General features: G+C 40.0%; 1 protein-coding gene across 2 annotated transcripts in view; it reads left to right on the top strand.

Moving 5' to 3' along the window:
* Window positions 1-24,152, top strand: part of GCH1 (GTP cyclohydrolase 1) — a 52,218-nt gene that overhangs the window by 8,778 nt on the left and 19,288 nt on the right. For both annotated transcript variants that reach the window (XM_020883069.2, XM_020883068.2), the window contains exon 2: window positions 23,133-23,242. In XM_020883069.2, the coding sequence (XP_020738728.2) occupies window positions 23,133-23,242 (110 nt within the window). The remainder of the gene's footprint in view (window positions 1-23,132; window positions 23,243-24,152) is intronic.

Here is a 24,152-nt window from a genome sequence, read left to right as displayed (position 1 = left end):
ATATCTAACCATTGTTAACATTTCTTTGATTTTTCTCACACGTATCTCTTTACAAATTGCTTTGTTTGAGTAAGGATTCAGATAAGATTCACACATTATATCTGATAAATGTCTTCATGTCTCTTTTAACTTGTTAGTTTGGTATTCCTTTTTACCTGCTAACAATTTGTTGAAGAAACAAGGTCATTTATCTTATAGAATTCCCCACCTCCTAGATTCTGCTTATTATTTTCTCACAATTTATTAATAGTTTAACATGTTCCTTTAGCTCCTGTGTTGCTTATATATTAGTAGTTAGATTTAGAGGCTTGCCAAAGAAGCTGAAGTTGATTAGTTCTATGAAGACCTACAAGACCTCCTAGAACTAATGCCAAAAAAAGATGCCCTATTCATAGGGAATTGGAATGCAAAAGTAGAAAGTCAAGAGATACCTGGTGTAAGAGGCAAATTTAGTCTTGGAGTACAAAATGAAGCAGGGCAAAGGCTAACAGAATGCCCTGGTCATAGCAAACACCCTTTTTCAATAAGAGACAACTTTTCACATGGAGATCACCAAGTGGTCAATACCAAAATTAGATTGATTACATTCTTTGTAGCTGAAGATGGAGAAGCTGTATACAGTCAGCGAAAACAAGACTGGGAGCTGACTGTGGCTCAAATCATTAGCTCCTTATAACAAAGTTTAGGCTTAAACTAAAAAAAGTGGGGAAAACCATTAGGCCAGTCAGGTGCAACTTAGATCAAATCCCCAATAAATACACAGTGGAGATGACAAATAGATTCAGGGGATTAGATCTAGTAAACAGAGTCCCTGAAGAACTATGGACAGAGGTTCATAATATTATACTAAACCATCCCCCCAGGAAAAAATGCAAGACAAACTGGTTGTCTGAGGAGGCTTTACAAACAGCTGAGTAAAGAAGAGGAGCAAAAAGCAAGGGAGAAAGGGAAAGGTACACCCAACTAAATGGAGAGTTCTAGAGAATAGCATGGAGAGACAAGAAGGCCTTCTTCAATGAACAATGCAAAGAGTTAGAAGAAAGCAACAGAAAGGGAATGACTAGCGATCTCTTCAAGAAAATTGGAAGTATCAAAGGAACATTTCATCCAAAGATGGGCTCAATAAAGGACAGAGACAGTAAAGACCTAATCGAAGCAGAAGAGATCAAGAAGAGATGGCAAGAGTAAATGGAAGAACTGTACAAAAAAGATCTTAATGACCCAGATAACCACGATGGTGTGGTCACTCACCTAGAGCCAGACATCCTGGAGTGTGAAGTCTAGTGGGCCTTAGGAAGGAAGAGCTGTTGCTAGTAAAGCTAGTGGAGGTCATGGGATTCCAGCAGAGCTATTTAAAATCCTAAAAGATGATGTTATCAAAGTGCTGCATTCAATATGTCAGCCAATTTGGAAAACCCAGCCATGGATACAGGAATGGAAAAGGTCAGTCTTCATCCCAATTCCCAAGGAGGGCAGTAGTAAGGAATGCTGAGACTACCAGACAGTTGTACTCATCTGCCATGCTAGTAAGGTTATGCTCAAAATCCTTCAAGCTAGGCTTCAGCATAATGGAACCAGAACTTCCAGATGTTCAAGCTGGGTTGAGAAAAGGCAGAGGAACCAGAAATCAAATTGGCAGCATTCATTGGATCATAGAGAAAGCAAGGGAATTCCAGAAAAACATCTACTTCTGTTTCATTGACTATGCTAATAAGGCCTTTGTGTGGATCTTAACAAACTGTGGAAAAATTTAAGAGATGGAAATACCAAGACCATCTTACTTGTCTCCTGAGAAACCTGTATGCGGGTCAGGAAGCAAGAGTTAGAACCTTATGTGGAACAACTGATGGGTTCAAAATTGATAAAGAAGTATGTCAAGGCTGTTTATTATCACCCTGTTACACGTACAGGGCTTCCCTGATAGCTCAGTTGGTAAAGAATCCACCTGCAGTGCAGGAGACCGTGGTTCAATTCCTGGGTCAGGAAGATCTGCTAGAGAAGGGATAGGCTACCCACTCCAATATTCTTGGGCTTCCCTTGTGGCTCATCTGGTAAAGAATCTGCTTGTAATGCAGGAGACCTTGGTTTAATCCCTGGGTTGGGAAGATTCCCTGGAGAAGGGAAAGGCTATCCACTCCAGTATTCTGGCCTGGAGAATTCCATGGACCATATAGTCCATAGGTTGCAAAGAGTTGGACATGACTGAACGACTTTCACTTTCATTTGCACGCAGAGCACATCATGCAAAATGCTGGGTTAGATGAGTTACAAGCTGGAATCAAGATTGCTGGGAGAAATACCAAAAATCTCAGATATGCAGATGATACCACTCTAATGGCAGAAAGGGAAGAGGAACCAAAGAGCCTCTTGATGAGGGTGAAAGAGGAGAGTGAAAAGCCTGGCTTAAAACTCAGTATGAAAAAAACTAAGATCATGGCATCTGGTCCCATCAGTTCAGTTCAGTCACTCAGTCGTGTCCGACTCTTTGTGACCCCATGAACCACAGCACGCCAGGCCTCCCTGTCCATCACCAAATCCCGGAGTCCACCCAAACCCATGTCCATCGAGTTGGTGATGCCATCCAGCCATCTCATCCTCTGTCGTCCCCTTCTCCTCCTGCCCCCAATCCCTCCCAGCATCAGGGTCTTTTCCATTGAGTCAGCTCTTGGCATCAGGTGGCCAAAGTATTGGAGTTTCAGCTTCAACATCAGTCCTTCCAATGAACACCCAGGACAGATCTCCTTGCAGTTCAAGGGACTCTCAAGAGTCTTTTCCAACACCACAGTTCAAAAACATCAATTCTTTTGCGCTCAGCTTTCTTCACAGTCCAACTCACATCCATACATAACCACTGGAAAAACCATAGCCTTGACTAGACGAACCTTTGTTGGCAAAGTAATGTCTCTGCTTTTTAATATGCTGTCTAGGTTGGTCATAACTTTCCTTCCAAGGAGTAAGCATCTTTTAATTTCATGGCTGCAATCACCATCTGCAGTGATTTTGGAGCCCAAAAAAATAAAGTCTGACACTGTTTTCACTGTTTCCCCATCTATTTGCCATGAAGTGATGGGACCAGATGCCATGATCTTAGTTTTCTGCATGTTGAGCTTTAAGCCAACTTTTTCACTCTCCTCTTTCACTTTCATCAAGAGGCTCTTTAGTTCTTCACTTTCTGCCGTAAGGGTGGTGTCATCTGTATATCTGAGGTTATTGATATTTCTCCGGCAGTCTGGATTCCAGCTTGTGCTTCCTCCAGCCCAGCGTTTCTCATGATGTACTCTGCATGTAAGTTAAATAAGTAGGGTGACAATATACAGCCTTGACGTACTCCTTTTCCTATTTGGAACCAGTCTGTTGTTCCATGTCCAGTTCTAACTGTTGCTTCTGTTGCTGGTCCCATCACTTCATGGCAAATAGAAGGGGAAAAGGTGGAAGCAGTGACAGATTTCCTCTTCTTGGGCTCTAAAATCACTACTGATGGTAACTGCAGCCATGAAATTAGATGATGTGTGCTAAAAAGCAAAGACATCACTTTGCTGACAGAGATCTGTATAGTCAAAGCTATGATCTTTCCAGTAGTCATGTACGAATGTGAGAGCTGGCCCATAAAGAAGGCAGAGTGCCGAAGAATTGATGCTTTTGAATTGTGGTGCTGGAGAAGATTCTTGAGAGTCCCTTGGACAGCAGGGAGATTAAACCAGTCAATCTTAAAGGAACTCAACCTTTAATACTCATTGGATGGACTGATGCTGAAGTTGAAGCTGCAGTAGTTTGACCACCTGATGCAAAGAACTGACTCATTGGAAAAGACCCTGATGCTGGGAAAGATTGAAGGCCAAAGAAGAAGAGGGTAGCAGAGGATGAGATAGTTGGTTGGCATCACCAATTCAATGGACGTGAACTTGGGCAAACTCTGGGAGATGGTGAGGGACAGTGAAGCCTGGTGTGCTGTAGTCCCTGGGTCCCAAAGAGTCGGACATGAGTTGGCAACTGAGCAACAACTCCCTGCCTCCCTCTCACCACACTGACTCTTAAATTTAGTCAAGAATGCTTCATGGTTGGTGGTGTATTTTTCCACTGGTAAGCAGCTAAATATCTGGTTGTCTGTCATTCTGTGATGTTAAAATGGATTGGCTTTAGGTGTTATCAGCCCAATTTGTCCATTTAAGAGTTTCTCACCAGCCTTTCAGTTGCAGATTTTAGTAGTCCTTGGTGACTGCCTAGATCCAGTGTTTTTTAGAAGTTGAAAAATAGGGGTCTTTAGTTCTTTAATTTCTGAATTTATTAACTGGAGTTCTTTTATAAAGAAAGAATATGGGAACTCTTTAGGCCATGTTTGCAACCATTCAGTAAATTTAGAAATATTTTAAATAAAGCTTAAAGAGATGTAAAGTTGTTAATTTTTTTATATATATTTCTTTAATTCTGCACTGGAGATCTGCTTAATTATGACTCAATCTAGAAGCCATAAAAGAAAACAGTCACTTTATATAAAAACCAAGAATTTTCACATATAAAATACTAACAGAAATGAAGTCAAATGAGAAACTGGGAAGAAATATTTACAATTCATATTGTAGACAGCAGAATAACCATGCTAATATAGAAAGAGATGCTAGAAATTAATGTGAGAGAAAGGCCAAAAACACAGTTGAAGAGTTGGCAAGACCTGAGGGCAGACATTTAACAGGAAAGGGAAATCAAATAACTTTTAAATACATGGAAAGTTGCTTGACCTCATCTTCAGTAAAAGATATACACAAAGAGTACTCAGAGATATATTTTTCCTCCTTTGATTGGTCAGAGCCTAGAAACTTGATACTCATTACGTTATTGAAGTTACAGGGAAACAAATATTAACATTGAGAGTGTAACTATACTTATGATAATTTGGCAACAGCTGTTAAATACAAATGTATATATCCTATTTAAAAATCCTGTTGCTGGGATTTGCATACACAAAATGCCTTATGCTCAAGGTTAGTCACTGCAGCCACGAAAAAGGAAGCACCCTACTGATCCCTTAGAATAGCTAAATGATGCAGATGAGTTATGTTTTGTAGGGGAAAGGTGTGTGTGTGGGTGTGTAGGTGACAATAAAATGTTATATTGCATTAAGAATTGGAGGATGCACAAGTGGTTACATGTTAATCAGGAATGTGAACTGGGCAGATGGCAGATGACATGCTTGACTTTTCACTGTATTTTCCGTTTTAAATTTTTGCAGTATGTGCATGTATTTCCAAATAGATAAATTAAAAACATTGTGACAAATTTGTTTCAAGTCTAGGAGCAAAAGAAATACAACTTTTTAATAGTTAGCTGATAAGAAAAATCTGATTACAGAAAATCTTTACCCTGGAATTAGAGAAAAAATATTTAGACGTATATATTTGCAAGCTTGATCTTCATGGTGATTCTGAGTTTGAATGTGACTTTGCCCCTTAACTATCTGTATAATTATTGGCATGTCTCTAAACTTAAGTTTCATCTTTCTCTTTTTGTGAAGGATGACAATACTTGCTTTGCCTGGGATCTTATAAGAATTAAGAAGGTATGTGAAAAACACTTGATGCTTATTAGTATATTCCTTCTTTTGTGGTGAGGAGGAACTGTGGGCTTGGATTAGTTGGAAAGTGTTTTAAGAATATGGGAGACTGGAGCCCTGAGCCGCTGTGTAGAAGTCCAGTTACTCTGAGGATGCCGTGCTGTGAAGGGCTCTGCCTCGAGGAGAGGCCACGTCTGGGTGTTCCAGCTCATGGCTTTAGCTGAGGTCCCACCCACCAGCTAGCACCAAACCCTAGACATTCGAGTAAAGACTCCTCCAGGTGATTCTAGTCCCCAGTCAAATAGTCATCCCTGCCAAGCCCCAGATGCTGTGGAGCAGAGAGAGGTCAGTCATCTCCTGTGTGCCTTGTCTGAAGTCCTGACCCACAGAATCCCAGGACATAATAAAATAGTTGTTCACCAGTAAACTCTGGGATATCCCGTTATGCACTAAAAGCAACGGGAATAGACGTTGAAATGAGGGTGGTTAGAATTTGTATTTGGGCAGAGGAAAAGAAAGTGACTTAAACAGGCCGAGAGATAACATGATAGTTTAAGGCTAGAAATTCAAATTTGTGAATTATCAGTGTAAGGCTGACAGTTGCAGCTAGGAGAGCGCCTGAGCTCCTCCGAGGAATGAGGCGATGTCAGCGTGCTGACGCCAAGAAGAGAGAGAGCAGGACCAGCAGGGACAACCGTAAAGGGAGGTGTGAGGGGCGGGAGATCCAGGAGTGTAGGAGTGGGCAGGAAATGGCTTAAAAAAGAGCCCAGAACAGAAGGCAAAGGTCCCGAGACAAAGAACTTGAGCCAGATTGCCTGGCTTCAAACCCTGTTACTGAGCAGCTATGCCTGATTGCCTCATCTGTAAAACGGGGCATTTGATAGTACTCGCTTATCTTATAAGGTTACTGGGGGATTAAGTAAGTTAGTACGCATAAAGTGCCCAGCGTCTGTGAAGTGCTGTAGACATTGTCTGTGTTATCAATGAGTCCTGAGATTTTATTTCAGTGTTAGTAGTTTAAATAGCTTAATGTGCTTAGAAGTCAGATTGTAGGACTTCAGAGAGTAATGTGATAAATTACAGAAAACAAGACTTTTTTTGAGGTATTTTTCCCTGACTGGTAGGATCTTGTGAGCTTCCCGTTGGTTTGTGTCGAGACATCAGCATGCTGGATGCTGGTAAATGAAGGCCTTAGGTTTTGAAGAAGAGTGTGGGCACCCAAACCCTGGAAAGTGAGCTAGGTTGTGTGCATGTAAGCTTATATGATCCTCCTGTCGACTTGGAGACTGCACAAGAGGTGGAAACTGAGGGGCGTCTGGTTCAGGTCTCTTGCCAGAGGGACAGTGCAGCAGCGTCCGGGTGTGTGTGAGGACAGTGCTCACGTTCCCTCAACATCATGCCCGCCCAGGTTTTAAGTGACTGTGCTACGTTTTAATATGAAGGTCCATTTAAGATGTGAGAAGCGTAACCCATAGGAACTCTGCTTTTCGTACTGAATTCTAGCAAAGAGAAAGCCATATATATAGTTTTCATTTTGAGGCATTGTATAACATCCTGACTTTAAGATAGTTCATGAAATTTTTAATCAGGGAAATTTGTGAATAATTGCAAAAAATGTAGCTAAATTACACTCAGTTCTAACGCGAATTAATAACTAACAAACTTCTCCACTTAATCCTTTGTGGGAGATACTCGAAAACCAAAATTTTATATATTTTGTCTAAAGCACATTTAATTATGTTGTGATCATTTTACTTTTATCAATGTGAGTCTTTTTTTTTTTAGCTTTTTATTTTATATTTATTTTCTATTGGAGTATAGTTTGCTAACAGTGTTATGTTAGTTTCAGCAAAGATTCAGTTATACATGTATCTTGTGAGTCTGTTTTAATGGTTTTACTGTTTAGAAACTTTTCAGTTCTGTTTTAAATATCTGTTTTTAGGGCTTGTCCTTTTTGTTCAATGAAGTTGTAAATTCTTAATCTTTCCTGTTGTTTAAAGGAATTTTTTCTGTAACCACAATGGTATGTAAATTGCAGAGATGCAAGTTTATCTTATCTTCTGTTTGGATAATTAGGCAAAACAGTATAGCAAAATTATGTTGCATCTGTACCAGCTCACCCAGTTGTGTTTCCTACCGCATATCTGCAACTGTGTTGATGTTGCATACAGTTGAATGGTGTATGTTCTTTTTTTAAAAATTTGTTTGCTTTTTTTTTTTTGTAGTAAAACACAACATAAAGTTTACCATTTTAACCATTTTACGTGTATAGGTCAGTGGCATTAAGTACAGTCATCAGTTGTGCAACCATCACCACAGTCTGTTTCCAGAAAATTTTCTTTGTCCCAAACTGAAATCTTACTTCTTAGCCCATTTCTCACTCATCCCCTTTCTTACCAGCCCTTGGTAACCTCCGTTTTACTCTGTGTGCCTTTGTACTCTAGGGACCTCCTATGAGTGGAATCACACCTTTTGTCCTTTGTGTCTGGCTTATTTCACTTAGCATAATGTCTTCAAGGTTCATCCGTGTTAAGAACGTCATTTTAAAGTTAGAAAAGACCCATTTGGCACTTGTTTTAGCCAGTAACTCATCCTGTAGAATGTTGTATGTTCTTAAATTTGTATTACGTTTTTATTTACTTATTTAAAGAAATCTTTAGAATCGAAGATACTTTGACTGTGTTCGTATTTATTTGTCAAACACTAGGTCTGTGAATGACCCTGTGCTAACTCTTAAAGGGGAAGGAAAACTGGTTGGCCTTGGCTTGTTCCGCAAGGAGCTGGTGATCTGTCGTAGCAGGGACCAGGCAGTGAGTTCCTGCTGAGAGGAACAAGTGGGGTTCTGTGTGGTCACAAGGAAGGTGGCTTCTTATGGCAGAGAAACTTGAAACCACAGATGACTATAGAGGAGCTGAACCTAGAAGGAAATTCTTTATATCTTTTTTTTTTTTTTTAAACAGAAATAGTCCATGATTGTCAAGATTATGCTCTTGGGTATTCTGGAAGAAGAAGAATATCTTTGTTACAACTTACGTGTGTGGTTGTCCGTATCATAGAATTAAATAAAGCTTTCATAGCAGTTAGGTTTATTTAAACTTTTTAAAGATCGGCATAGAAAGGGCTGGCTCCTTTCTCTGATGTTTTTAACGTCCATTCTGGCGAGTCAGCCCTTCTAATGGGCCACTTCACCTGAACACATTTACAGATGTTATAAATGCTGTAAAGATTGTTCATTTCATCTTGCGATTCTTCCTTCTCATTACTCGCCTTGGTTACTTGTGCCCCACATTCTGGCTTCTGTACTCCGTGAATGTCTGTAGACTCTGTTGCCTTGTCTTGGCCTGACTCTTAGTCATCTCTCACCTGAAGTACAGTGACTTCTTTACCGGCTGTTTTGCTTTCTAGCTTGTCCTGCTCCCATCCAGTAGTGTCAGCGTGATCTTACAGACACGGCATAGGTCTCTGCTTTCTGAAAACACTTGACTCCTTTCCTCCTGTCTTTCCTCACCACAGCTGTGAGGTTTTATTGTGTTCCAGCCTCTTGCCTGCATTTAAAAATTATCTTCCATCACCATCTCCTCAGGAGGGCAATTGAACGTTTTAGTTTAGTGAATAGCCTGGTTTGAAAAACCGCTCTTTCTCCTTCTCACACTGGAGCTGGAGACTCAGGCACACGTCCTACATGAGGCTTGTCCTGCAGTATTTGGTCATTATGTCTGCTTTCTTCCTCTAATTTTTCCTCTTTTTTGGGGGTAGGGGGTTTGGTTGCTAAACATGAGTCTCTCCCCCCGCCCCCATCTCCCCAGCCCAATCAACATCTTTCACTTCTCTGGAGTTCTGAGAAAAAGCATCCAGGTTTAGAGGAGGAAATTGGCAGTTGCTGAGTTCTGTGCTGGATTTTTTTGAGATAGTTTGTCCAGGTGCTGTTTCACTGAAATTCATGGCTATCGCTGTGAGGCATGATTTATTTTATGTACCTGTCTTAGTTTTTATTCCAAGTAGGAATCAGGGCCCAGTTCAAGAGGCCATTGACAAACATCCCAAACAAGGAATTTGTCACTAAAATAGCTTAATATACAATTATACTGGCTGTATACTTTATGCACTTGTAATAAGATGCTCATCAGAAGTGATGCAGGTGATGGGTGCTGGGGTTCAGCTGAGAGGCTGTGAACCTGGCAAGGGTGTGGTGGAACTGCAGACCACTTTAAGGTAGAGCCGCTGTGGATCATACCTCTCTAATTCACCACCCCCTCAGTACAGAAGCGCTTCAGTTAACGCCCAGGGAGCTGTGGAGGTGTGCCACTCTGGTTGCCCGTCAGAAACAGTTTGCCTTTCAGCCGTGAGGGTGAGGTGCGGTGAGCTGACAGCCACCAGCTGTTAGCACCTTCAGGCTTTGCCTCAGTGGAGGCCAAACTTAGGTCATGCTGGGTTTTGTTCGTTTGTTTCGTTTTACTATCCATCTCTTTCTTTTTATACCCCCTTCACAATAAACTGAACCTTTTTGAGCGTGGCTCTTTACAAGTGAAGTAGTTTATGAGAAAGACAAGTATTTTAACTACATAATTACTTGTTATAAATGCTCACTGATATAATACTAAGGGTCCATTTGGTGCTTCTCAAGCTATCTTAGTGTGTTAGCCAAGAATCATCCTGGCATAATTGGAAGAACAACTAGTCTGGACTAGGCAGGGCATCCACACTAACTACTTTGTGACCCTACTCAAGTCACTTTCAGGACTGTTGTGGATCTGGTCTGCAGGAAGTGGCAGATAGATTAGAGTTGAATTGCCTTGCCGAGGTCTCTGGACTATGGGCACACTTGTCAGCACGGGCTCTTGGCTCACTGTTGACTTCCAGCAGTTGACAGGTGAGGTCCTAGCAAGGACCGCAGGCTTTCTTTGTTGCTTGAGGTGCTGTGTTCCTTTGAAACAGGCAAGCTGCACAGATGGTTTCTATGGTAACAGGACTCTCTTATTTTTCTTGTGACACAAATTTTTTTTTAAAAGTTTCTTCACTGATGCATTCTTTAGGGTTGGTGGTCTTCTAACCTTAGCCCCTCTGATTGTACAAAGCCTTTATTTAAAGACTTTCCCCTCAGGAATCTTGTAGACACTTCTTCAAGGAGAATAAACAGTTGTTAGTCATACTAGCACTTGAGGTTTTAGTCTGTTGTAAATCCTCATATCATTTAGAAGAGGAATTGTTGGTTAAACTGTAATACCAAGAAAACTGATATTCTGTTAGAGTCATCATGTTTTATTTTACATTTAATTTTTATTATGTAAAACTTCCAAATATAAAAGTAGATAAAATTGTTTAAGGGACAACTGTATACTTACTACCTAGATCCAAAATTAACATTTTGTCACATTGGTATGGCCTCTTCCTTTCTGAGAGCAAATCAGAGGTGTGTGTTTTGAGGTGAAGTGTCACACTCAGAGGTGTTTTTCTTCTTAACCATTTATACTATCCTTAGTAAAGCTAGGGCTTTCTAGGTGACTCAGTGTTAAGAATCTGCCTGCAAATGCAGGAGACATGGGTTTGATCCCTGGGTTGGGAAGATCCCTGGAGGAGAAAATGGCAGCACACTCCAGTATTCTGGAGTATTCAGTATTCAATATCCTGAATAACCCCACGGACAGAGAAACCCGGCAGGCCCATGGGGTCTCAAAGAGTCAGACGTGAGTTAGTGACGAAACAACAACTAGTAAAACTATTAATTCCTTCATATTATTTAGTACCTAACCTACATTCAGATTCTCCAGTTATTCCAAATGTCTTTCACTCATGATTTGTTTCAAACTACAACCCACTCAGTATCCATACATTTGGATTTGATCATTAGGTTTTAATCTAAAGTTCTACTGCCCTCCTCCCCTTAATTTATCAGGGATTGTCAGCTCTCCTGTAAGATATTCTACCTTTGAGATTTGTGTGATTCATTTCTTCTTGTTTTCATTCAACTTGTTTCTCTACCTCTCATGTTCCTGGAAACTGGAATTTAGGTCTAAAGACTTGATTAAATTCAGGGAAAACATTTTCAGCAGGAGCACTGTTTTCTTCATGTAATATCACAATTAGAAGAGATACAATATTTGGATCTTGAAGATTGTAAGACTCTAGTTGGTTTGAAAAATAGTCTTTTACTGGTTGCCTAGGATAAACTGCCACAGAGAATTTCCTTTTTAAAAAAAGTCTTTTTATTAGTTTGAAGATTTAATGGGATTCTCCTTTCCCCTGAAACTTCCAGTTTGATTTCAAAAAGTAAAGGTCAAAATAGCATTAAATTACTGAATTTTCCTGCATATAAACCAAATAAATAGTTGGTGAAACAGAATTTTGCCATTGAGGTGCATCAGTTCTGGGCTCCAGCAGCCAGCTGGTATCAGGCCACTCTTTCTAGCTGCTCTCCTGGGCTGGCAGTTAGCTTGACCCTGTCCTCTCCTTCAGCCTCCGTATTTATAACTACTTTTATCTTTCTTTTAAAAAATCAGATCTGCTCTCTTCATGTCCTAGTTTTTCCATGTATGGATGTGAGAGTTGAACCATAAAAAAGGCTGAGCACTGAAGAATTGATGCTTTCAAATTATGGTGCTGGAGAAGACTCTTGAGAGTCTCTTGGTCAGCAAGGAGATGAAATCAGTCAATCCTAAAGGAAATCAGTCCTGAATATTCATTGGAAGGGCTGATGTGGAAGCTGAAGCTCCAGTACTTTGGCCACCTGATGTGAAAAGCCAGCTCATTGGAAAAGGGCCCTAGTGCTGGGAAAGATTGAGGGCAAAAGGAGAAGAGGGTAATAGAGGATTAGATGGTTGAATGGTATCATCGACTCAATGGACATGAGTTTGAGCAAACTCCAGGAGATAGTGAAGGAGAAGGAAGCCCGGAATGCTGCAGTCCACGGGATCTCAAAGAGTCGGACACAATTGAGAGACTGAATAACAATGACAACATTTCCTTTGCTGTCATTGACTTTGGATTTCATCACCTCATAGCTGCAGCAACTCCCAGTTTGGTCTGGTCTCTCCAGGTGCAGGTGGCTGGTGATGAGGCTCTCATCTGGAAGCCAGAGGACAGGGGTCAAACTCCAGCTCTTGGACTAACAGTTGGCTCTTCTTCAGCAGGACTTAGTGTTTCCAAATAGAGCATCTGTTTCCTCATCTGTCAAATGGGGATGATAACTTTTGACCAATGCAGAGTGTGGCAGGACTTGAAAGAGGCCATGAACTAAATATAAATTTTCATTTAGAGCATTAAGAAAAATGCTCTAAATGAAGGGAGTCTAGTTTCTGCCCAGTGCATGACTTGTTCAGGAAGTGCACCTTTATTGTTTCCCACCTCCCTATTTCATTTCACATAGTACCTCCTTTCCTCATCCCCTCTAGAAAACCCTCTCTTTCCTCCTATCCATCTTTAAGGCCTGGCTCAAATCTGTATCTTTAGTTTAAATGTATTTCCTCTCCTGGTCCATAGTTTTCCCCTTATGGAAACTATTACTTTTGTAGTTTAGCTATGGTCTTTCTCTGAATATTTTCACGTATAGGCTTATTTCTCAGATCTTAAGGTTTCGATGTCACGGTTTGATATGTTTGTGCCCAGCTTGGAAAGCGGTAGAACAGGACTCTTAGGCACGCTTGATCATGTTGCTCTCAGAACTGCTTTCTAGTGAGCTGTAGGAGCCAGTTGGTTTCTTACAGGGCTGATAGTTTTCAGGGAGATGGGAACAACTTTCTCGTGTGAGGTCCTCCTTCCTCTGCTTTTTGCTGGACCACGTGGTTCTTTCTGCCACCTGCTCTGAAGGTAGCTCCACCTTCTTCCCTTCCCCTCTCCTCTTGTCACCCACCCCACTGCCCCCAACCTCAGTCCCTCTGCCAGGCCTCTTGTGCAGAGCTCACAGTATTCTGCCTGAGTTGTCACCCTCTGCTGTGGTGACTGTAGTGAGAGTTTATGGAGAGAAATTATATTGCCCGTCATTCGGGCCTTGCTAAACAACAAATTAGAGCCAGTAGTAGTTCCATTTTCAGTCCTCATCCTCTCTCACCCCTAAAAGCATGTGCTCCTGGTTTGACTGATTATTGGAATTGCTTGGGTTTTTAAAAGACATAATCCTGGGATTACCCCATAGCCAGTGAATCAGACTTTGTCAGGGTGGCTTGGGAAACTATATTTTCCAGGGTGTCCTATGATTGGCTATATTTGGGAGCCACTGTTCTGCACTTTGTCTTAGCCAAAAGACTGAGAAGCGATTGGGAGCCACTGTTCTAAAAGATGATCTCTTGTCCTTTAATCATTTGTCATGAATGATAGAGGCTTGTACACCCTGCTGGTACTTATTTGTTGTAAAATCCATCAAATGGTTCCATAAAATGGAATGGTTCTATAAAATCTGTCAATATGAAATCTCATGACATAAGTGAAGCAAAATGCTAAGGATGAATGTATTAAAGACTTTAAAGCAAATGGATAGTTTATCAGATTGGTGTGTTCTTTCTTTAGAACTGCCACGAACCAGACCTTGTTACCACCATCTATTTTATAAGTTCCATTTTCACTTACACAGCTGGATTGTGGAAGATATACAGAATTATCCAATTAAAGAACTGAATTTGACAAATGTGTGTGTGTGTTTTAATGACTCCTTGAATATACCATGTTTCTTTCTTTAAATAGCCTTTTAAGGATCTTATTTTCATCTACTACAAATTTTTAGAGTAGTAAACTGTGACCAGAACAAGAGTTCTTTGGCTTGGGTAACTTTGAGAGTTACTAGTGTATATGATTGGCAACCTTCAGTTTTATCCATGAATCAATCTGAATAAAACAGATGCATTTCTCTGCCTCAGTACAGAAAGCCACTAGCCATTGCTGTGCACATCCCAAAAGCTGACCAGTGGGGTGGAAGGGTAATTCTATTGCAATTTGGCATTGATTTCCAACACCCCCGAACTGTGCAAGCCAGAACCTAGGAGTCATGTTGAATTCCTTTTTCAAACCCATCATCTTACCTGTAAGGGCCCTGCCAGCCAGGTCACAGTCTATGCAGAGCCTGAGAGAGAGCTCATTCCTTCTACTTTACTATACTACTTCTTGATCCACTGTGCGTGTGGGTCCCTAAGAGCAAGTCAAGTAATTGTGGGTAGAGAGGTTTTATGTGCTTCTGTTTTCTCATTTCATTATTTTATTGTCTTATGAATAAACTATTATGAACATTACTGTTGTAATCAGGAAAAAGGTCTTTAACTTCTATATGAAACATGTCTCTCACTGATATATGTTGTGTTCATGATAAGGCCAGCTGAAAGGATGGGTGGTATCAGCTGCATATCTGAGGTTGTTGGTATTTTCCCTGGCTATCTTGATTCTAGCTTGTGATTCATCTAGCCTGGCATTTTGCATGATGTACTCTGCATAAAAGTTAAACAGGTGACAATATACAGCCTTGTCTTATTCCTTTCTCAATTTTTAAACTGTCATTCGTTTCATGTGAGGTTCTAACTATTATTTCTTGATCTGCATACAGGTTTCTCAGGAGACAGGTGAGGTGGTCTGGTATTCCCATCTCTTTAAGAATTTTCCACAGTTTATTGTGATCCACATGGTCAAAAACTTTTGTGTAGATGTTTTCCTGGAATTCTCTTGTTTTATCTATGATCCAACAAACGTTGGCAATTTGATCTCTGGTTCCTCTGCCTTTTCTAAACGCAGCTTAAACATCTGGAAGTTCTCAGTTCATGTAATGTTGAAGCCTAACTTGAAGGAATTTGAGCATAATCTTACTAGCATTTGAAATGAGCACAACGCCATGGTAGTTTGAACTTTCTTTGGTATTGCCCTTCTTTGGGACTGGAAAGAAAACTGGCCTTGTCCAGTCCTATGTGTTGATTATAATAAAAAAGCTGTGCATTAAATCCCTAGAATTTATTCCTCTTTAACTGGAAGTTTGTACTCTAGGACTAACGTCTCCCAATCTCCTTCACCCTCCCAACCCCTTGTAACCACCATTAGACTCTCTTGTTTCACCAATTTCAGCCTTTTTATATTCCACTTGTAAGTGAGATCATGTGCTGTGTGTCTTTCTCTGTCTGATTTATTTTGCTTAGTGTGATGCCCTCAAGGTCTATTCATGTTTTCTTAACTATATTTTAATTGCTTAGAAGCAATATGAGAATTTACCTCTGCCAAGGATGACAAACCTGGACAGCATTTTAAAAAGCAGAGACATTACTTCACTGACAAATGTCCATATAGTCAAAGCTGTGGTATTTTCCAGTGGTCACGTATGAATGTGAGAGTTGGACCATAAAGAAAGCTGAGCACCAAAGAATTGATGCTTTTTAACTGTGGTATTGGAGAAGACTCTTAAGAGTCCCTTGGACTGCAAGGAGATCAAACCAGTCAATCCTAAAGGAAATCAGTCCTGAATATTCATTGGAAGGACTGATGCTGAAGCTGAAGCTCCAATACTTTGGCCACAGGATGTGAAGAACTGACTCATTGGAAAAGACCTGATGCTGGGAAAGATTGAAGGCAGGAGGAAAAGGGGATGACAGAGGATGAGATGGTTGGATGGCATCACCAACTTGATGGACATGAGTTTGAGCAATCTCTGGGAGTTGGTGATGGACAGGGAAGCCTGGCATGCTGCAGTCCATGGGGTCGCAAAGAGTCGGACATGACTGAGCAACTGAACTGAACTGAAGGATGGCAGGAAGGAAAATTTCCCAAAATAACCAGACTTTTACTTTCTCTTCAGTGCGCTGGATTTTTCCTGCTGACAAACTTGCAGTTTGTGAAATGAGTTCATGGAGCATATCAAAGCGTGCAGAAGCTCTGCCTACTCCAGCGGATGGTGTGAATGGTTGTCTGAAGTCATCTTAGTTTCTGTCATCATGTCAGTCTGTGGAATGTCCGGGTTCATGCTTATTTTGGCCAGTTTTCACAAATGTTAGCTTTGTCTTGTTAAGTGCTAAAAGCTGTGTGCTGTAAGTGCTAACAAGATGTGTAGTACCATGATGGAGATGAAAGTGGCAATAGTGATTTTCTTTGCTTTTTTAATTTGTTTTAATGTTGCTCTTAGGACAAACTTTTCAGACAAGAGGTAGAGAGCAAACATTTCAATGCCACACTCAGGGCAGAAGCCTTTTTTTTATTGCAGAGTGTGATTTAGTGTGTTTCTGAAGGAGTTTGCAGCATTACAAACAGTCTGTCCTATGAAATCCTACTCTAGTTGCTTGCTTTTTTTCAGGGGGAAGAAAACCCCACCAGCATGTGTATCAACTCAGTTTAAAGAATCTTTTTTCATTATTAATGAAATATCTCAAATATATAAGAAAAAGTATAAAGAACTTGTTTAGCCCGCATTCATCTGATTTTAGCAAACCTTAATATTTTGCTATAATTGCTTTTAAAAATGCATGTAAAGCTCATCGTTATCTCTTTCTGATCCTGTTGCCCTCCCTTCACAAAGTTAACCACTGTCATTAATCTGTTCTCTTACTCTCATGCCTATATTTATATTTTCATTTTATGTGTATGTCCACAAACAGGTAGCATTGTTTTTATTTCTTCTAAATGGTTATATTCTGGTTGATGGAATAATTAATTAACAGTCAATCTAAGTAAGAAATGGAAATTTTTATTCCAGTCAACCTGAGGATTATAACCCAAGAGACAATGTCTCAGAGAACTTTGAAAACTGTTCAGAAGACGTAAGCGGGGTGATCAGTACATATGTGATTTTGACAAAGGGGTGCATGCAATCAAGCATACATCTTGGTAGAAGGTTACTGTTGCTCATGAGGAGGAGATATCTTAGTTGATGGTTTTAATGATATTTTTAAAGTTTATTTTTATTTGGCTGCACTGGGTCTTAGTTGCGGCATATGAACTCTCAGTTGTAGCATATGGGATCTAGTTCCCTGAGCAGAGATTGAACCTAGGCCCCCTGCATTGGAAGCATGGAATCCGGGCCACTGGATGACCAGAGAAGTCTGTTTTAGTGCTTCTCTAAGTAAAATGTATAAGTGTTCTTCTGATGCATACTTAAATACCAAATATATATTGTTACCAATAATACCACAGTAAGAATTCTTATGTTCCCTTGGTCACATGAGTTTCTTTAAAGTCTCTTCTATTTTAAGGAAGTAAATCACAGGGTAAAGACTGACATATTAATTAGATAAAATGGAAGATCTCTGTTTAGCTCTGGCTCTGCGCATGGCATGTAGGGTCCTGTGTGGAAACTCCAAAGCCTTAAGCTGCAGTACTTACTTCCAAGTTTGGGAGAAATGAGCACGCCTAACAGCGGTGCAGGAAGTACAACACAGTAAGTCCTTACGCTGGTTGAGGCAGCTCTAATGTTAGAGGCTCAGACCTGTGATTCAGCTGTTTCTACACTAAATCAGTTGGGCTTATCTTTGTTGGCCCCTTGAGTTGATTTAATTCCAGCTGAGAGCACAGAGGTCTGATGCCTTATTAGGTCTCACTCTCTGTATCTTTTTCTGTCTTAATTTTGAAAGCAGTAGGCAGACCCCATTCTCTCTCTCTTGTCACTTAAATTGGGCACATATTCAGTGTTCCAGATCGTCTCCCATCATTTTTAAATGCTGTCCTCCAGACAGTGCATTGGCTGTGCAATTCTTACTTCCTCAGAGATCTCTCATTTTTGGTGCTGATCACAAAACGTCCAGGATAGTGCTAATTACTATTACCATTCATGCAAAAGAAATTTCATTAGATGTAATTTTCCTTTTGTGTGCAATTTCCTCTAGGAGTTTCCTTCTACCCCTGCAAAAACAGGTCTGTGTTCCTTAAGATATGTGTTTGTGTGACTAGGAGTATTTGAAGGCGTAAAGATTCTGTAGCAGCACAGAACATGGAATACTTCAAAACAGCTGCTTTCAGAGTGTGGTTCCAGATGCATTAGCGTCTTCTGGGGACTTGTTAAAAATATAAATTCTCAGGCTCACCCAGACCTTCTAAATCAGAAGCTCCAGGGGCAGGGTTCAGTGATTTTGTGTTTTAACAAGCTCACTGGAGGAGTTAGAACTCCTGGTTCAGAGGGTGCGTACATACGTACTTTGGGTCATATCGTAGGCCTGCCTTACTGCACTTTCAGGAAGGGACTAAACACTTGAGGGATGGCTGCCCGGCAGGGTTATTCGTTGTCATTGCTTAGTCATTGATGACATGTGAAAGGTATATTTTTATACATTTTGTGTGTGGTGGTATTATAGATGGACCTTTAACTTTTGGAGGCAGCTCGGTTTCTTTTGTTGGTTATGACCAACAGTAGGAAATAGAATGCTATAAATCCTTGTTTCCAGGGTTACCTCCTTGCTGCTGATAACAGGCAGGAAATTAAAACAATCTGTGACAGTGCTTTGTTCTTATTAGCTACAGATGGTAGCTTTCAGATATGTTGCAGCAAAACATAAATAAATATAGCAGGGAAACTTCATTACTGAAGAAAAATGACTCGGCTGGGTCAAATTTATAGTCTGGGTCCATTTTAATGAAATGGGATATAGGCAACGTATCAGTGTTCCATTAGCACACAAAGCATGACAACATATGAGGTTGCTGGTTTTCTTCTTTTTGGTTTAGAGTATGTAAAACAATTGCATGATTTCAAGGTCAAAATTATAGAACAAATTTTATTCAAAGATATCTCACTTCCATGGTATCCTTTTCCCCTTGTTCTCTTGGTCCTGTATGGGTAATCATTTTGTTTGCTTTTTGGCTTATTTTTCTAGTGTTTCTCTTTGAAGATAAGTGTTTATGTGTTTATGTTCATAACTCCTCCTTTCGACTTTTACACAAAAAGTTGCATAATATACCACAATTTTTTTTAAAGAAAGCTCTATTAATTTGCAACATGTATTCAATAAAATTTACCAACTTTATGTGTACAATTTGAATTTTGACAAACTCATACATTTGCATAGCTACCAATACAACCAAGGTTTAGATGGTTTCCATCAATCAAACAAAGAATGTCTTCATATCCTTTTGCAGCCAATCCTGTCTCCCATCTCTATGGTCTCTGATACACCATCTGCCTCCTTTCTATCACTATATTTACTTTTTCTAGAATCTCACATAGTTCTTTTGTGTGTATGTATGCGACTTCTTTCACCTGGTATAATTCTTAGGATGTTCAACCACAGTGCACAAATCATTATTTTATCCCATTTTATTTCTGAATAGTGCTCCACTGTTTATACATTACAGTTGATAGACATTGTTTTGTTGTTTCTTTTAAACTTTTTATTTTGAAATACTTCTGGACTTATAGAACAATGACAAAGGTAGTACAGAGAGATTCCATATACCCCTCCCCCAGCTTCATCTAATGATACCATCTCACATGACCATGGTACAATCACAACACTGTGAACTAAACCACAGGCTTTATTTCAATTTTAGTTTTTCTATTGCTTTTAGTTGTTATGTGTCTTTAGTCTCTTTTAATGTGGACAATTCCTTGATCTTTCCATATCTTCATTATTTTTCATTTACTTATTTGGCTGCACTGCATGGTTTGTACAATCTGAGTTCCCCAATCAGGCCCACAGCAGTGGGAGTGCAGAGTCCTACTCAGAGGACTGCCAGGAATTCCCTCTTCATCTTTCTTTAAAAGAATACTTGTCTGGGTATTTTGTTGGCAACCTACTCCAGTATTCTTGCTTGGAAAATTCCGTGAAAAGAGGAGCCTGGCAGGGTATAGTCCATGGGGTCACAAAGAGTCTGACATGACTGAGCACAGGATGCACATTAGGTATTCTGTAGAATGTCCTTCAATTTGTCTGGTGATTAGACTGCAGTTTCAGATTTTTGGGAAGAATACTACAGAGGTGATGTGCCCTGCTCATGGTCTTGTGTTAGGTGCTACATAATATCAATATGTCTTATTACTTGTAGTTTATTGTGTTAGTTGCTCAACTATATCTGACTCTCAGACCCTAGCCCACCAGTCTTCTCTGTCCATGGGATTCTCCAGGCAAGAATACTGGAGTGGATAGCCATTCCCTTCTCCAGGGGATCTTCCCAACCCAGGGACTGAATCCCGTTCTCCTGCATTGCAGGCAGATTCTTTACCGGCTGAGCCACTGGGGAAGCCCCCTATACTGGTAAAGTTAACCTCCGTTACTTGATTAAGGGAGTGTCTGCCATGTTTCTCCATAGTAAAGTTACTGCTTTTCCTTTTCTGTAGTCTGTTCCTTAGAAGCAAATTGTTGCTTTTTAAATTGTGATGTACATCAATGTGGGCTTTCCAGGTGGCGCTAGTGGCAAAGAGTGAAGTGAAGTCGCTCAGTTGTGTCCGACTCTTTGCGACCCCATGAACTGTAGCCTACCAGGCTCCTCCATCCATGGGATTTTCCAGGTAAGAGTACTGGAGTGGGTTGCCATTTTCCTTCTCCAGGGGATCTTCCTGACCCAGGGATTGAACCCAGGTCTCCCACATTGCAGGCAGACGCTTTACTGTGGAGACATAAGAGATGCAGATTCGATCCCTGGATCAGGAAGATCCCCTGGAGGAGGGCATGGCAATCCACTCCAGTATTCTTCCCTGGAGAATCCCATGGACAGAGGAACCTGGCAGGCTTAATTAGCTTAATATAGTCCACAGGGTCGAAAAGAGTCGGACACGACTGAAGCAACTTGGCACACACACATGCACGTACATCAGCGTGCATGGGAACATAGTTTGGCAACTTCTCTTAACCATAATTATAGTAATAGTAATATTATTGTCTACCACTGATCCCACCTGCATATTTCTAAACACAAGTGGATTATCTTATTTAATTCTCAGGATATCCCTATGAAGTAGAAGCTTTTTTCATGACCATTTTATAGCTGAGATGATTGAGGCATAGAGTGCCTTGCTCAAGATTCAGCAGTTAGTGATGGAACCAGTTGCTAACATAAGCATAACTCAAGGGCCAACATTTAACACATGCCATATGGTTGTTGTCAGAACTTAGAAGGGTATGTTCTCATTCTTTGCCAGAGAAGACAAATGAACACTTCCTGTATTTGACAATTCTCTTTTGTTCTTTAAGAAAAAAAATTCTGTTTTTACTTTCAGGGAGATTCCTTGTGTGACTCAAGATTTTAGTCAGCTATGAGTGGCAGTACCGTTACATTGAAATCATGGAGAACTCCAGGATCCTTTGGGGAGCATTGAGAATCTATTTTTGAACTTCTTTCAAAAACACAGCTGAAGGTTAAGGCCTCATATTCAGAATAGAAAACTGCTTTTGGAGAAGGAGTATCTACTTAAAAGAATGGCCCTGAGCCTTCTCTCTGGATTTTATCAACCTCTCTCAACAGGGTTGTTGTGTTTATCTGTATGTCTAAACCCCACGTGTTCACTTTTGTTTACCACACTAATGACTGCTCTGCAACACAGTCAGGTGTGTCCCTGAATGGCCTAACACAGGCAATGACAGCTGTGTTTAATGATGACTCTCTCCTGGTAGCGACGGAGCCACGGAAGGTGGGGCTGTGCGGGTGGACATTTGCACATCTTCTCCGTGACTCGCTCAGCAGCCTGCCTCTCTGAGGGGAAGTAGCAGTAGGTGGCCACAAGCTCTGTTCGTCTCCTCTCTTCTGTCTCATACTGTGTGGACTGGGTATCCCCAAATCTCTGAAACTACGCAGCTAGATGACTTGATTATGCCCAGTCTGCCACGCTGTTCAGATATGAGTGTAGTTTTTAACAATAAAGTTTTCGTTTCTAAATGTCGTTGTAAGCCTGGCCACGTGTGACCGTGTCCACAGGTTAAACCAGACACTGTTCATCACCCAGGGCCAACCTGAATAGGCACACATGTAAAAACTATAGTGTTAATTTCCTTAGGAAGGGAGGAAGGCAACTATTTAGAATGAGTCTGATGCTTGCATACAATAGCTAGAAAATATTATAAGAGTAGAAAATTATTTGGGATAGTAATAATAGAGGTCAAGTTTATGGGTATCTGGATATAGCTTCAGAAGTCAGAAAGCTAATGTCATATTATACAGAAGTATATGTTGGATCAAATTTTATTTAGTCAAAATAAAGGGCAAAGGTTTTCAGAACCTGCAGCAGTTACCTGGAAAAAAAGATGGTGTTTAATCTCATTATTTTAATTTTTTTATGTCATTATTTTAACTTTCTCTCATATAGAGTTTTCTACATGTTCATTATAGACAAAGTGTTAGGTACAAGACGATGTGAGGTAGAAAGTGAAAGTAGCCCATTTTTATCACCAGAAACACCCATTCTTTTGTTTTGCATAGTTTGTCTCCTTTCCTCCCTCTTTTTCTATTCTTCTATTATGCTGCAAATACACTGGTAATCCTGCATTTAAATGTAATACCATATCCTAAGGATTTTCTATGATTTAAAGAAAAGACTTTGCTAATTTGGTGGGAGAAAAATAGCTAGCTTTAATTTGCATGCTGTTCATGTTTTAATTAGGATTAACATTCTTGACTGTCAATTTATATGTAACCTATGGAGTGCTAACTTTTCTATTCTTTATTTTACTGTAAAATTGGAAACATTACTAAAGCAAGCCTCTGGTTTCAGATGTCCTAAATGATGCCATATTTGATGAAGATCATGATGAGATGGTGATTGTGAAGGACATAGACATGTTTTCCATGTGTGAACATCATCTAGTTCCTTTTGTTGGAAAGGTAAGTTTTTCTGTGTTGTTTCATAACAATGTTTAAAAGCACAATGACAGTTTTAAAGTTAGGATAATTATATTTTAAACTGTCACCTGGTAATTCTTAATATCCCAGAAACACATGAATATCTATTCTTTATCAGCCCAACTAATTTAATGGCTGGAAATGAACTAAATAGAAACAAGTAGCAAAAGCCCTTCAGGGCAAGCATTTCACAGTAAATACCATGTTAATAGGTTAAAATAATGAGATTAAAGACCATCTTTTTTTCTAGGTACCTGCTGCAGTCTCTGAAAAACCTTTGCCCTTTATTTTAACTAAATAATATTTGATCCAAGCTATACTTTCATGTAATGTGACATGAGCGGTAATGATTGCAGAATTTTTTGTGGCAAAGGTTATAGTATTAGTGGATTTGTTTCCAACCCTTTTAAAATATTTTAGGAAAAATGAATTTGTGATAAAGTTAATGTTGTAGTTAAATATCCCTCTGAGAACATGTGGGTTACCAAGAGTTGTCCTGTTCTCTTCCCTCCTCCCATATCATAATTTTATTTTTTTACTTTTTATTAATAATTTTTGAGTGGAAGACTTATAGGAAATAGTGATATGAATATACCTACCTAAATTTAATGTGTTAACATTTGCCTCACATTTTTTGTTAAAGTATTTCTTTCATTTTTGTAGAAATGAGACGTAGAAAAATGTACAGCTCATTAGGCTATTCCCTACTACCTCACAGATCAAGAACTGGAACACTATCAATGTCTTGAAAGCTCAGCTTGTGCCCCTTGTTAATCCCCAACCCATCTTGTCAGCACAGTATATGGATTTCTAACCTTATAGATTGATTGGTTTTGCTTGTTTTTCAACCACTGTATATAAATAGGTGGAGTCTGCAACATGTACTCTTTCG

Source organism: Odocoileus virginianus, chromosome 6, assembly GCF_023699985.2.
Source record: "Odocoileus virginianus isolate 20LAN1187 ecotype Illinois chromosome 6, Ovbor_1.2, whole genome shotgun sequence".
NCBI classification, from domain to species: Eukaryota; Metazoa; Chordata; class Mammalia; order Artiodactyla; family Cervidae; genus Odocoileus; species Odocoileus virginianus.
The sequence above is the reverse complement of the archived record's forward strand: the minus strand, read 5'-3'. Positions and strand labels throughout refer to the sequence as shown.